Here is a 16507-nt window from a genome sequence, read left to right as displayed (position 1 = left end):
TGCCCTCCTCCCCTCAGATTCATCTTTTCCATCTATTTCCCCCTCACTCTGGTTGTTGCTTGAGAAACCTCCTCTCACCTGTCATTTTACCTCGAGGCTATGGGAAATAGCACTACTTCCATGTGCACAAACACATGCACATGCACATGGAACAGACCTGCAACCACAGCGCAAAGATTTGCCTTAACCTGGCGTTACTGTACTCACCTTTGCCCAGTGTGATGCATTTGTTGCTAGGTTCTCTCTGTGTCCACATATTTTAGACTCATCTTTTACAAATACATGATACAAGCTTATTAATGTGTTGACATAATCCTGAGATTGTGATATATCTGTAGACAGGAGCATGGTGGATATGGGAAGCAGAAACAGGTGATGGGATGTAAATGGTGTGCAAGAGACAGGCTGCCCGGAGATTCACCCTAGAATGTGATTGTTTGTATGTGTGTGTGCACGTGTGTTGTGTGAATGGCCTGATTAACCAGCACAATCAGCTATGTTTCCCACAATCCCTTGATTGGCAGTGGGTGATCCCATCGGAAGAGAGGAAAGGCTGACTCGAGCCCTTAAGGACGCTGGCTAAGAATTTCAGAGTGGTGCTTTAACACAGGTGCAGGGCCATACACGTGTGTGTGTCTGTGTGTGTGTGTGTGTGTGTGGGTGGATGGGTGGATGTGTACGTGTGTGTGTGTATGTATGTATGTATGTATGTGTGTGTGTGTGTGTGTGTGTGTGTGTGTGTGTGTGTGTGCGTGCGTTCGTGTGTGTGTGCGTATGTGTTTTGCAGCAGCCACAAGCTCCCCCCATATTTCCCCGAATGCACTCCAGTTGACCCTTCGCTGCAGGCTTTGAATTTCCAAACAACTTCCCATGAGTAACTTCTCATGAGCTGCACTCGAGGCAAAAGCTTCTTGCTACGCAACATTTTTGTAAAATGGAGTCTAATCTAAACATAATAAAAACAACACTCAAAATGTCACATTTGACCCAGCACTGCACTTAAACAAATTTGTAAATCAGAAATATTGAGTAATTGTCATGGTGCCAGAGTTGCTCTTTTACAGCTATAAAGCATCAGACTGCTGTAATGACCTATGTAAAACTAAGTTGTTGTTTTATAAATGTTTCTATCCATGACAGTTCGGTCGAAGGAATATTCCACTTTCAGATAGTCTCACATTGCTGAATATCATGGCTCATTTCCTCAAGCTGGTTCACCAACCTCTTCCTCAGTTAGTCATTTCCTGCATTTCCCAGAATGGGTTTGGACAATTCATTGTGAACTCTGTATTGTATATATGTGTAGGTGGAGACAGTGAAACTGATAGCCACGAGGTAGTGATAACAAAAGTTTCCTGTTGAGTGATTTTCCTATTAATTATTAATGCCTTGTAGTGAACATTTCAGAATAAAGATGTGGTAAGTTGTACTGTATAACATTATAACAGTATAACAACGTTTAATAACAATGGTGTATAAGGCTGCTTCCTTGACAACTCGTCAGGTTTCAGACGTCACCTAGTCATCACCATTTCTGCTGCACCTCTCTTCCTACGAGGAGAATGAATATAACACGCTGGTAGTCAGCAAGCCACTTGGCTGAACAGTCAGGCACTCATTATAAACACTGACTTAGGAAATACATTTAAATTAATGCATAACTAATGCCATGCCTCTATGCCTGTTTGTCTTTGTGCTGTAGAACAGGCGGGAGGCAGTATCTTTAAAAAGTAAGATGGGATTTATGTGTCAGAGTGATGAATTAGTAGCTTGTACAAGTGTATGAGATAACCAGATGAGATGTCTAAGGGTAAATGAATAAAGGAGGAGTAAAATGTGAAGCTGCATCAAGCCAAAGTGGAAACTACCATAAACTTATAGCATGTCATTACATGTCAAATACCTAATGTAATACAGCTATAATAACTGTCCTTTTAGAAATATGGATGCTAGTGTATATCACAAACTAAATGTAGTCATGTGGTGTACCTTTTGAGCACACTGTAATTCTAAGTATCCACTAAATGCTGAATAACTATAATAGGTACTGCTGATAAGTACACAGTGATTTCACTGAGAACCCCCCCACCCGGCCCCCCCCACTGCTTGAAGGGGAACTTATCATTAAAATCAGCTGATAATGTGTTTAGACAAATAAGATTGAGATAAAAAATGAGCAAAAACAAAAACTCCACACCTTTCTTCAGATGTTACAATAGCTGTAACTCCTGTACATGCACTTCAAAAGACATCCACACAAATGTCATGGTATGACATAATAAACCACAAACATGCCTGTTATAGATGCAGACAGCATGAATTGACTATAAATGTGTGTGCTTGTCTTTCCAGTGCACACATAGAGTACAAGGCCTGTGTGTGGTAAATGCCTGGATGATGATTTGTCAGGGTGTAAGAACACGATTTCTTGTTTATGATGATGAATGAGCAACACTCGCACTACACACACCACGTTCTCTATATCTGGGCTGTCACTTTGGCTGTCTGCAACACAATCCAGCCACTTCCAACTGCAACACCGGCCGGGGTGACTGTAAAAGACAGTTTCTGGGTACCTGAATCATCTGTTAGCACACACATGGACCCACACGCACACTACCCAAATCTCTCCTGTTGTTGTACTCAGCAGGCGAGGGCTTTACACAGCAGTGAAAGTCTTTATGGCATTCAGGTGGACGGAACGAGGGAATGAGGGGGAGAGGGAGAGCAGGATCTCCCCTAAGTCAATTTGAACACTGGGCCGATGAAATTACACAGGTAGTCGTGGCCCGGCTGACAAATGAGCACAGAAATGGGGATGAAAATAATAAGACAGGCAGAGAGCCGCCTTTTGCTTGCTGAAACACAGATGTATACACTTGTGTGTGATCATATAGTAGGGAAAGAAAAACGAATCTATATTTTACATCACATTACCTGCTTCTCTCTCTCAGCTCAGTCACCGATGAACCCATAGGATTACACAGGAATCATAAAAATACATAAATGTTTTCTTGTATAATAATGATCATAATGAGGAATATTCTTTCACTAAAAAGACAATATAAGCCTTTATTCTGGGTTGAGAACTGTACAATAATATGTAAAGTAATAAAGTCTGTGTTTGGACCTGTGAACGAATGTCTGCTTATCATTATTATTCACTCCTGCTATTATATGATGCTGTGGAGTGCTGAGATTGTTTAGGATCATGTAATTTATCATATCCAAGGACAAAGTTTCCTTTCCACTCCAGACTTGTGTAAATTGGGCAATGAAGTTAAACTGAATTGAGTCGATGCAGTACATCCAGAATCTAAGGTGGAAAAGCTAAGAGTAATAAAAAATTACCCACAATCACATTCAAACCTCCAGTCAAACACAAGAAAACAAAATACCATGATACTCCACTTCTAACTGTGCCAGAACTGCTTCCAAAGCCCCAAATATTCAAGCCTGCCCCTTACATAAACAATGTGTGTTACACTTGTCACACCAATATCCCATCAGGCTAACCACCACTCCCACTGTGGTAGCAGTGGTACCACTATGTGGTGACTTTTTCCCTCAGAGACACACAAAACCCTACAAACTAATGATGGGTCACAGTTTACACTCTTTGCAAAGGAAAAACAAAAATGGAGGATATGAATGTAAAGTATTTAGAACCGGCTGCATAATAAACTACCTCCTCTAACATTTTTTGTGCAGTGTCCTCAGTGCACTCAGCCCACCCCTCCCTCTCAGTGACATGAAAACACAACATCTTGGATCAAAGATCGGTAAAAATCGTTTCAACATCCAAAGAAATAGCTTGAACATCTTTTGTTGTGCCCCCTACCTCCATGGCTCTGGTGATGAAGGGGATCTGTGTCCCTGAGTCCAGGTCCTGGTTGATGATTAGTCTACGGGCCCACTGACCGGCCCGCACTACGCCACTGCCCTGGATGAGCACCAACAGCTTGGATGGGTTAGACAAGGCATCTGGGCTCCGGTAGATAAAACTTGTGGGTTCATCTTCTGTGGCATCCACCTAAATGTTCAGGAAAACACAGGTTATCATGTCTCACTGATGTATTGGAGTCAAAACCCCCAAAATCTCTTATATAAAGAGAAAAGCATATTTCCCAAAGATGTTTGATGATTTCATAGACTTTTGGGACATTTAACTCAATCAAAATAAATCTTTGCCTGTCTCCATGCCATAGCAGCAAATGAAAAAGAAGATCAAATTGTGATTTTATTTTTCAAAGAAACATCTGAAGCTGATTATGAAAAGAAATGTTAAGAATTTTATCTTATGTTGCATGTAGGAATTTAAGGAGAAACAGCCTTTTCTACTGTGGCCTTTGTAATTAAAAAAGCTCATATGCATCAGTACACTAATCATCAATAATCATGATTAGAAAACAGCCTTTGTGTGATTAAAACTGAGGGAGAAAGTAATACACAGAGAGGGGGAGGCTAAGAGAGTGAGCGAGTATTTGTGGGTGTGCATGAGCTCCGTCCACATCCCATGCGTCTTTGCATCCCTCCCAAGTATGCCTGGAAGAATCTCTAAGGAGACAAACACTGTCCATAAAAGCCATGGGTGGCAGCTGCAAGAACTTAATCCAAGCAGACAAAGAGAGCCGAGTGGGGGAGAAAATCTTACCCTTTATTCTCTTGTGCTCCCTCATTCCCTCTCCCTATACTTGGCTGCGGTTAATCTTCTTAAAATCTGCGGTCACAAGTTCAATGCCACGCAGGTGGACGGACCCACCACTAACACACAAATACACACACACAAATGCCATATACACGCAGGCGGGTGGGCAGCAGAAAAGCAGAACAGAGCAATTTTCCAGAGGAATAATGAGATAAATAGGCCAGGCAGATAAACCAGTAAAAGTGTATGGGGGCTAATGAAAGGCGCTGAGTCCCTTGGTAGGTGATTTATGGACACTGTTAGCGCTGGAGCTAACTCTGCTATGCTTCTAAACACCAGCACTGCCTAACATCCCCATAAATGCAGCCTGAAAAATGATCGCAACTTTTATAAACAGAAAAAGAGCAAGGATGGTGGGGTAAAGGGGGGCAAAAAGAGACAAACATGCTTCCAACAACAAATAAAAAAGGGATCAAGTGTGGATGAGCTGGGCAAAGAATAACTCCATGATGGCTGAGAAAGTCCCCTTCAGCGCAAATGAATGCAAAACAGATTAAGCATCAGCATGCTGCGCCTCTGCGCCTTTGAAATGACACGTCACAATACAGTTAATTTGTTGAGGAGACACTTTTGCACAAAGGATGAGAGCAGAGGAGGGAGTAACAGAAAGAGAGAGAGTAAGAGAGAAACTGAGTGAGATAGAAAAGGGAAAGACAAAGACTGATAGAGAAATGAGGAGAGCTGACTCCTCACAATCCCCTTTTCTTTATTTTGTTTAAACAGGACACTCAATATAATCACACTCTGAAGCCGAAGCATTTACGTCAATTTTCATATTTAATACTCCCTTTAATCTTCAAGGGCATAAATCAAAGAGGAAAATGCCTCTTTTCACACTCTGGGTACTTACTGGCAGGAAGGCTTTAGTCATGTTGCACTTTTTCTCCAACAGCTCATAAACATACTGAGTGATGATCTGGAGAGAAAAAAAGACACAGAACACACACACACACGCACACAGTCAGACAATACATTGATAATACAGTCTAATGCAATTAATATTTTTACATTGCCGTTGATACAAATCCATCCAACAAAAACAAACTAAACTCTGTGTGTATGTGTGAACAAGTAATAGCAACCACTGTCATGCTTGCAAACAGAATAAAAACTACTATTCAAAAACCCTTGTTTGCCCTCTGGTGTGTGTGTGTATGCATGTGTACATGAGCTACTTGAAAGGGTCTGGATCGTACAGTGTGTGTGTGTGTGTGTGTGTGTGTGTGTGTGAATCACAGTGCAGTGTGAGTGTTGAGGTTGTAAGTGCCAGGAGAGGAAATCTCCTGTACAAGCGAAGGGCTGATGTAAGTTATGTTTATCCCCGCAGCCACAGCACTAAAGAACCTTGTATACCGAGTCATTCCAACCCCGGGCCAAGCCTTTCATGGTTCAGTGACATTAACAACTTTCTTTTCAATTTTCCTTATTTTTTCTTCCCTTCTTTTCTTCTCCCCACGTCCTGCTGAGCTGAGAACAGAGACAAGCACTTTGTGGAACAGATTTAGATTTTTGATCAGTTGCGAGAGAAAGCCAGAGGAGTTAAGAGTGATAACAGATGACAGGGCACATGACCACTGGCAGCGAGCTGTGCTGGAGCTATTGTTACTGTAATGATGTTTCCCAATCACGTGCAATGACAGACTCCGTGTCCTGTACATGTCACGACAGTACAATGTCAGGCACACGGACCACAGGGAGCAACATGTTGTCCTGCTCTGCTGTGAAGTCTCACTTTGGGTATGGCTTTTGAAGCATCAGCCTTACTAAATCAGGAAAGCAAAGGCCGGCGGTGGCGCCACAGCTACAAAGCATGTCCGAGCCCCAGTCACGCTCTCTAGTCAGAGACCAACAGACTGACTGACCCCAAACACAAAGGCCAAACACAAACAAGGATCAACCAGAGACTGTCATGTCTCACAGCACAGAGTGGCATGATACTCAGAGCTCATTAATGTGTGGAAAGGTGGAGAACTGTACTGAGATTTAATAATAACTGGTCAACAGATATTTACTCATTGAATGTATTAGGAATGGGTCATTAAAAATATCTGCACAAAAAAGCATGTTTGTAATTGGGTTTGGATCAGCATACACCATCAAAAAATTATGCAGTCTTGATTACAAACTACTGACACTGTGTTTTTGGAGACAATGAAAAGTAAACTTGCACATTGTTAGCTATGTATGTAGAGCAGAGGTGTAGTATTACAGATACATGACCATAACAAAAAACATTGTGCTATTTCTAAAAGAAAGAAAGGTTTCTCCAAGTCTCTTAGAGAAGTGAAAGAAATCTCTCCCGTTAGTCAAGTGCAACAGTTACAGATGTAAGTACTAAAAAGTGAAAAAACTAATGGGATTCTTTTGGGCCATGATGTGCTTAGCTTTTGTAATTTTTGGCGCACACACAAAAAAAACATTTTCTTTAGACACAGTTTTGAAATGTCAGCCACGGGACGATGAAATTATGCATATCCCTAAAATACATGTTCCAAACTCCAAACTTCTTTTAAATGGTATGAATTTAAGAACATATCTCCTTTCAAAATTTAAAGTTGGCAGATGATTCTCCACAGAAATGATTTTTCACACAGAAAAGAAAGGACAACAAAAGGTCAAATGCAACTTAAGAGTAAAAGAAAGGCTTTTGCTTTAAAGTCAAATGTGAATTCTCATGATAATCACAGTATTGCCATGCTCTTTCATGTCCGCAACAAGCTAAATGCTAACTTGATTTACTTCTTAAAGAACAACATGCAAGAATATCATTACACACCAGACACATATTAGCCTTATGACAGCCAATCAAAGGCCAGCAGACGGGCCAAATGAGATGATCGATTCTACCATTTGACCCCGTGAAGGAGGGGGTGGGGGAGGTGGTGGTGGCATGGGGGCTAGGGGAGCTAAAACAACCCCACCTCATCCGAACCCACCAAACCTCCAACAGCTAATTCACTAAAATGTCAGCCAGTCTGATGAAGACTAAAATGATTCCGGGCCTCAGTATGCTAGTGTTTAATGACATCAATAAGCCTCACAGGAAATTTCATTTGCACTACGTTATTTGTTCAGTGCCTCAGGTGGCTCGAGAACCATCTGATATAGAATCAGGGGAGAGACTGATGGGGAACAAGAGGAGAGAGAAAAACTGGAAAGAATGCAAGAGTTTCGATGTGAAAATTCATTTCCACTGATAAAAGGATACTGTAGATCATAAATAAGAATCTAATATCCAAGCTCATATATATGTGTGGCTATGTGGGCATCTGTGTGTTTTAGTTCATAATGTAAACTGCAGCCAGATGACCTTTTCCTTTCAGCAAAAAAGATTAAAAAAATAGATCAAAAGTAAGGGTCGAAAAAGAGACAGTAGCAGCATTTCAATGGATCAAAACCTGATTTTTGTTTTTAGAAATAATAGACTCGGAGCAGAGACATACAACTCAGAAACTCACAAACATGTCCTAGCGCACACACAGCCAACCTCCTTCTGTGTGGGCCTCTGAGGACTACGTCTCAGCAGCTGATCAGTACAATAAGAAAAGCCTCTTTGTCACCTAATTACCAATGTGTTATTAGTGCTTTAATGAAATGCCTGCAGGAAGCAACGCTGAGTGCCTGCATTGTCGGCATCGGACGATAGGAGAAGCACGAGGAGTGGATTTGGCAAATAATATTAAGACACACAAAGAGAAGGGGAAGGGAGGGGAGTGAGAGAGAGAGAGAGAAAGAGAGAGAGAAACAGAAAGAGGAAAGGAGAAAGAGATAAAAGAGCTTAATTCAATTCAAATCAATAGGTTTCATGACCACAAACATGCTTACAATGTCCTCATCTGCAGAAAATATGTAATATCATTCAGGCTGACAAGCTATGGGTGCCACATTACTTGAAATGTCAATATAAGCTCTGTGTCTGTCATAAAAAAGTGAAGGCCAAAGTCCCAGACTGCACTATTTCATCTCCAAAGACACAGTTCCCCCCCCCAGCAGAGACACACACAAAGAGCAGTGATCATGGGTAACCCTTACTGGCTTTGTCTGTCAAGTCCAGACAGACAAAGGTAAAAAGAGCAGAAAAGGGTAACAGTTGAGTTTTAATTGTCTACTAGGACAACTGGATGATGATGTATGCTGGAAGAACGGCGAGCTTTCTACATGGCCGTGAGAGCGATCGTGGGAGAGTCTGAAATACACTCTGCGGCTGAGGTCACCTCTGTGTCTGTGGTTTGTTTGTGTAGAGGAAGCATTGTGGTGATGAAGCAAGAAGAGTGGGATCAGGGAGGAAGGAAGGGACTTAGAGGAGGGCTCAGTGGGAGGAAAGGAGGAGGACAAGAAAGGAGAGGTGGAGAAGTAATCCCCAGGAGCCAGAGTCTTGTGCCAGATCCCACTGCGGTGAACAGCTGATGGGAGAGGGAGCAATAGAAGAGAGAACGGTGGGGGAGAGAGAACGGTACAGTATGTGGCCTTGATACGAGTCATTTTAAGTGGGTGGGCTGTGCCCTAAACCTCAGGTCATCCCCACAACAATCTCTTCATCACCCTCACTCACACACCAAGCCACGATCTTAACGAAGACCACTGTGGCTGCAAGTCGATATGTTTTTAAACTCCTCACTACTGAGGGTGAAAGACCTCCCACATTATGTGTGCACATGTGTCAGTTAATGTTTGTTCTCCCACTGATTACACCAGTCGTGCCTGGTTCGGCTGACCACACCTGAGGCGAGGAAAAGTGGGGAAGAAGTGAACCAGGACAGGAAGAGGTGGATATATTGAGAGGTGGGAAAGACAAGGATGTGAGGAACAGGAACAAGGGAAATATTAGGAAAGGAACAATAGGTATCATAGAACAATAAGAGGGAGGAAGGGAGGGAGGGTAAAGGCTGAGATGGTCAAGGGCAATGGAAAAACTGAGGTAATTACAGGGGAGGAAGAGAAAGCAATGATCTGAAACCGCCCCTGAGAGACGATCATGAAACAGATGTTTATCAGGGTCTGTAAGTTTCATCAAGATACATTAAGACTCTTTAAGACCAATTTAATGCTAGTCATCGTGAAAGATACAACTTGTGGAAATGGAAATAAACACTAAAATATAAAGAAAAACATCTCTGTAAATGTCCCAGCGACATTTAACAAAAATTGCAGCCACCCCACAAGAAAAGAAAAGAAAAGAAAGACATTTTATGTAATCAGAAGTCACAGTTACAAAGCTGTTTTAAGGCCTTTTGAGGCCTCCAGTTTAAATAATGCAATAATGTTATAATGTATCACTTATTTGGGACAATGAAGCCACACTGGTTAATCTGATTAACCAGCTAAGTGTTAGCCGTGTGCACAAATACACACAAGACAGCAGCACATGCAGTGTACACACATACGAGAAGCTCATGCATAGACACACACATCTCTTGTCTCTCTAGTCCAGAGCCCTCTCCAAAAGCCACTTAGCCATAGAAACCAGAGAGCAAGAAGAGGCATCAAAGCTGTTTATATAATGAAACTGAAAGAGCTGCTCCATGCTGTATCACTGACTGCACCCAGGAAAGCATTCCTTCTTCTCCAGAGAATAGAGGAGAGGAAGAAAAAGAAAAAAGAAGAAAATCCCCCCGAACAATGCAGCACAACAACAGCAGCAACAACAGCAAAGCATTACTCAGAAAGAGAGACAGGCTGCGAAAATAAGAGAGAGCACGAGGCAATAGAAAGGTTGTTTATTTAAGTCAGCCTCATGTACCAACAGAAAGTGGTATTAAAATAGGGCCTATTGTTGTGAGTTTGTGATCTGTCAGTCCGCGTGGGAAACAAAGAGAGAGAGCGAGAGAGAGACGGGTGTAATTCCCATGAGGTCTCTGTCATTCTTCTGTCAGAGGAGAGAGGGCTCTCCAGGGGAAGAGAAAGTTCTCCGACACAGACTGACAGACAGTCTGTTTACACTTAGCGTAGATCTCCCTCTCTCAGACTCCGTCTCTGCCCTCCTTGCACTACTCATACTAATGGCATCGTAATGACCTCCTCAGGTGTTAACTGAGAAGCCGGCAGAGGGTAATTCAAAGTAAAGTACTGCGTGCCACCGTGGGTGCCGGCGGTAGTGACAGATGCCAGTACTGTAACTACCAGCCCTCCTGTCTTTTCTCTAACCCCCCATCCCATCCCCATCCCCTGTCCAATTCCCTTCTCTTTCATCAACTCTAATCCACCTCGCCCACACCCTGCAACCATTTTTGTCTCACTGTGTCTGTTTCCTCCTTCCTGTTCTCAGCAGAAGCTGCAGCAGCAGTTTTTAAGTGTTTTGGGAATGGAGACGTGATGGCAGTCAGTGAATCAGGGCAGACAGCTGTCATTTATAGTCCCTCTTTAGAGAGATCCCATTAGCTTCCCAACAAAATGGTCCACGACTGGTATGGGGCCTCATGGTGCTTTAAGTACAGTGTGAAGGCCTGTCTCCATGGCACCCATTGTAGCCCTGACGCAACATTTCATGACTGCACTAGGAGTTTTTATTCATTGCACCTCTTCAACCTAATAATGTGATCCATCACTTATAGGTTAATGTTGTATATGTAAAGGGCTAAATATACTACACTATTCTGCTCGTTGTACAAGACACACATAAAACACAACATCCAGTGAAATAAATGTGTGACAGTATTTGTATATTATGAACAATGTATTTGTAAAATACATTTTTTTAAACTCCTGCAAAGTGACTTATAACATGTCTTGATATACCATTTTTTTCACAAAGTAACTCACTACATCTACCTGTTTTCTTAACCTTAAATCATTGGGACAGGTAAAGGATCAAAGTTCTGTTCATACTACACTGGGTATCTGCACAGGTACAGGCGTTCACACTTGCAGGTCTGTGCGCAGACTCTGTTTGGGCTGCACCTGCACCTGCACCTGCACGTACACATACACTACCGCATAGACACTAGCAGATGACGGAATTTGCATTGCAGCAATGTGAACATAGAAAGTATGATGTCAGCTTAGGGGATAGTGTTGTAAGCTAACTCTCCAAAACTGTTTGTCCAAGTACACAATCATCAGCCAGGTGGCTGCTGACTCTCAACAGGTTTTCCCCAACAATCTGACGATTAAATCCCGCCCATTCTACTGCATATATTGTTTGTCCTGAGACTAGCATCCAAATGTATGCAGATGATATTGTAATTTATGCACATGGTAGAGGTATAACACAAGTTGAACTTAGGTTATGAATATAATATAACATAATATAATATTATAATGATATTAGCTTGTCATAATGAATTGTTAAAGACACGTCTTTTTCATCATTTTGCTCAAGGGCACTTCAGCAGAGCTTTAAACCTTGGTCAGCTGTTACAATACCCATCATCCATAATGTGGAAACAGAGGGAGACAGAAAGAGAAAAATAGATAATGGAGAGACAGTACACAGTGTAAGAGAGTAAGAGACAGACAGAGGGGGGGGGGAGAGAGAGGGAGGGAGGGGAGAGAGAGAGAGAGATGAAGAGACAGAGAGAAAAGGAGAAAGAGAAAGAGACGGCTTTCTAATTCAGCCATCTGGCTAGCTTTACTTCATTATAATATTCTGACTGTGTGTGTGTGTGTGTGTGTGTGTTTACAAATTTGTGAGTGCCTTCAATTCCACAGATGCAGGCAGAGCAGAGAAGAATCCTCATTTATTAACAGCTTAATAGAGCTCCATCTGGGCCAGACCCTATGCTTGTCTTCTATCAGAGAGATTCATCACCGAATCACAGGAATTAGACTACAACTGACACCTACACAGGCTGTGGTGACCCTGCTGCACTGAGCAACACCGCGCAGATAGCCTGCACTGCATTACAGCTGTAATACAGCCATTATGATAACAGTCAGAGCCAAGGACGGAAAATGTCACCACACCAGTAGTCTGTTTTCCAGTCTTGGTTTGTGTAATGTTATAGTTTCCATAGACAAAACAAAATACAAAAGAACACAATAAAGATTACATTATACCAATTCAACAATTTAGAAACTGGGGTTAATGGGAATAACAAAGAGATCATCTAAGTCAATGTCTACACTCTTTATAGAGTGCATTCAGAACATAAAGGGATCTTTCAGTTGCAGACATCTTATTTGTCCTACTTATCCTGAGACAGACAACCACAGATGCCCTTTATTATGCTATTGCCATACCTTCAGACTGCACAGAGAGACATAATGAAGGCATTCGTAAGTGGCTGACTCTGGGTAAAAAGACAAAATAGCTATACCCCCCACATAACCTGGGTTTCCCTTGAAATAATTTAGTTCAGATAGTAATAATCAGGTGCTCCCTGAGGACAAATTCAATGGTTCTCAAACGAAAGTGTATGGTTCATTCTCCTCTTGTATGTTTGCACTGAGTCACTACGCTGATCAAAAAGTACATTCAAACGCTTCAATTCATTTGCTTTTTGTTTCATTATTTGTTTCATCCCTCTTTTCTATTCCCTTTTCTTCATCCTGCCCTGTGCATGATTTCCCACATTTCCCAGAATTAGTTTGTACAATTCCCAGAGAATAGGTGTAAGCTTGATGTATTTAGCCAGTTTATGCATTTTTTATTGGTTTGTTTGATCTATGCAATCAAACACATGCTATATGACTTACCTTGTTTATTTATGTATGTGCACCATTACGCGCACATTCTGTCAGTCCAGGTTTCTCTCTTCTCTCTCTCTGTCTTTCTCTCTCTCTTTCAGTGGCTTGCACATATTCTTCAGAAGTTATATTTTTCCTTTGTGCACCTTCTGTCATTCCATCGCAGTTTCAATTGCTTTATGTTTGTTTAATTACTCATACATACTGAATTAATAACATAAACTAGGCCCTCAAATTGGGATTTGTTATAACTTTATGGCTACTATTTTTCTCAGGTGTTGAACTGCAGGCCACTCATATGTACAAAAATATGCTCAGTGGTCTCCAAATAAAGTGGACTGATGCAGCTTCTTGGTAATAGCATCTCTCTGCATCATGGCATAATTATATGAAAAATATATACGAAAAGTTTAGAATTATTTTTTATGGATCGAAAGAAAAATGAAAAATGATTCACCACTCTTGTGCTCAACCCAAATTTTGTTCCCATCTCTTTCTTTTGCTTGGAGGCCATCATACCAACATCCTCGTTCTCCCTCTTTGTATCCGTCCCTCCATTCAGACGAGGCTGAAGTGCAAATTGGACATCTGGTGCTGTGATGTGTCTGACAATACAGCCGCCACCCCCGAGCCCCCTCACACATGTACACAGACACACAAACGCACGTGCACACACACACACACACACACACACACACACACACACACACACACACACACACAAACACACATAGTCTTCCACACAAAATACAGAACTGTGAGGATATAAAGACACTGAGAAGACGACAGGAGGAGGAAGAGATGGACAGAGGTATAGATGAGGGGAGGGAGTAAAAAGGAATGTGAGTGAGCATTAGGGGGCAATAATGATGCCATTCTATTCACACTGCCAGAGGCAAACACATGCACCCACGTCCTTGTGCCATGTCTCACAGCTCCCAGGCTGAATTGTGGCTAGTTCTCAGGTGGCAGGTTGATAGAGGGCACTGGGGTGTGCTGTGGAGTGGCGTTGCCTATAACAGGCCTGTCTGCATAGAGGCTTATACCTTTACCCCCATGACATCTGACAAAGTCTCTCCTCTTGCCTGATGCAAAAATGAAGGAGAGGGATGGGAGAAAAGATTAAACACACAAACAATGGCATACAGGGGGGAAATTCAAGCACAAATAGATCCGCATGTGCTGGCCAGACGTACGCAGAAATAAGCGTGCAGGTACGCCTGTGTGACACACACTCTTAAACTCATACATACAGAGGCTGACTAAGCAGCATAACCTACTTTTATAACCAAAGGCATACAATTCAGTAGTTGTGTCTATTTATAATGGAGCATATTTCTTACCAGCAAAAACAATGCATTTGTACTTGCAAAGCTGTGAGAGAGGTACAGTATTCATTTTCTTGAATCATCTGTGGCCTAAAAACAACAGACAGATAATACTGCTTATTCAGGTAGTGTTCCTTTCTTCTCAGCCAGTTAATCTCCTGCAGCACAACACATACAGTATCTGTTCTCATTACACAAGCTCACATCAACACTGACTGACACTATTTCCTTTTTTCTTCTCTAAAGAATATGCTTCTGTCAATTTTTTTAATCACAGGATGAATAAAATTTGCATACATTCTGCTTGATGATTATTTGTTTCCTCCAAATGTTTGGCCCCCCTCAGATGCCTGAGTTCAGTTAGTTTAAATGTCTGTGTGTTCTTTCAGGGCCTCTGCTTTCCTGCTACCAAATGTTTGTTTCTACAGTCCTTTTAGATGTTGGTAGATAGTGCCTGAACATGTAAAAGAAAAGAGGGGGAAAAAGCCTTCACAGAAGGCAGGCTCTCAAAGGGACTACTGTATACCTGCATTAGAAATAATAAAAACACTCAGGTAATCCCACAAATGGGTCTATCACTTTGCTTTGAACTTCAAAAAATGCACACAACAATTAAAAGCAACATAGCGGGGGATGCAAATAAAAAAACAGATTACAAAAGAACATTTGTCTCATTATCTTAATGCATATTGCATGTGGTGGTACTGTGGGAGTCAGTTAGAGGTGAACTTTAGGATGGTGTATGTTTTGGATATATGGTGATGGAGTTGGACGACCATAGAACTCCATATGGTGGCACAGAATCCTTGAAATTAAAGTCTAAAAGTAACTTTTTCCACCATGTGCTCCATATAATATATTTATAATACTACAGCATCGAAAAATAGAGGTCATCAGTTCATCTGCAGTCACATCCCAATCACACCAGTCGTGCATCAGCAAGTGTAAAGTCTCTAATGTGCATTGGCATCTCCAGTTGCACAGTCACAGAAAATTGTCAGGACAGTTGTTAATTCTCTTCTGCACATATCTGTCTCAGGCCTGTAGCAGAACTACGTAGACAGGTCCCCAGTACTGAGAGCATCACTGGTGGGTTGTTTTATCTACACCATGCCATCTCATGTCTTCATAATGGTGCCTCAAACGGCTCAGTTGAGGACTTTTTTGGTGCGAAGGGTTGGATTCTCAGAAGCAAATTCAGTCTCAGACCTCTGCTCAGATTCTGGTGCAGACTTCACAACTGACTCAGGCTCTTGCTCAGAATCAGCAGATGCATCACTGTCCATTTCAGACTTTACATTTCGAAATTTAACTGGAGTTATGTGACACATTTGACCTCAAACTCAACTCGTGCCTCAACTAAGCTGACAAGTGGATGATTAGGGTGAAATCCATTGTGTTCACCTGCTTCAGCGGACCATGACCTTTAAAATGCTTGTAAACCTTCCTCATTCTAATCTGACAGAGGCCTGGACCAAAAGATACACCACTGCTGAAGCCATTCTGTGCTACTGGCATTTAAGGTGCTTAAAAGAAGGCTACAATGCAGTTCATCCAGGTTTGAAATGAAAGAATGTGTAAGAGCTCCATAGCCCCTTTTACACACAAACGTTACTGTGTAAAAGGCTGTGGCAATTTACCATGACCACATTGTGTTTGAAAGAGAGCTGGGGTCCTTAAGAGTCAATTAGCCTTCTCAGAACCTATGAACACTTTTTTAACTACAGCTCAAGTGTGCATTAAAACAGCCACGCATGGATATAGCAGGCAAACATCACAATATCTTTAAGCATATAAATGCATAAATTAAAAATAGGAATCAAATGAGAGTCCAATGTTAACTTGG

At 41.8% G+C, this 16507-nt stretch overlaps 1 protein-coding gene across 1 annotated transcript in view; it reads right to left on the bottom strand.

The window, feature by feature from the left end:
* Positions 1-16507, bottom strand: part of arb2a (ARB2 cotranscriptional regulator A) — a gene marked incomplete at its 3' end in the record, with an annotated part of 105222 nt that overhangs the window by 80967 nt on the left and 7748 nt on the right. The window contains exons 5-6 of the mRNA XM_023400954.2: positions 5559-5624; positions 3842-4033 (exon numbers count right to left, since the gene is read on the bottom strand). Coding sequence (XP_023256722.1) covers positions 3842-4033; positions 5559-5624 — 258 coding nt within the window. The remainder of the gene's footprint in view (positions 1-3841; positions 4034-5558; positions 5625-16507) is intronic.

This window comes from Seriola lalandi, unplaced genomic scaffold, assembly GCF_002814215.2.
Source record: "Seriola lalandi dorsalis isolate HSWRI2012SDOR001 ecotype SW California unplaced genomic scaffold, Sedor1 jcf7180002053097, whole genome shotgun sequence".
NCBI classification, from domain to species: domain Eukaryota; kingdom Metazoa; phylum Chordata; class Actinopteri; order Carangiformes; family Carangidae; genus Seriola; species Seriola lalandi.
Note: the sequence above shows the minus strand (reverse complement) of the source record. Positions and strands in the feature narration are given on the sequence as shown.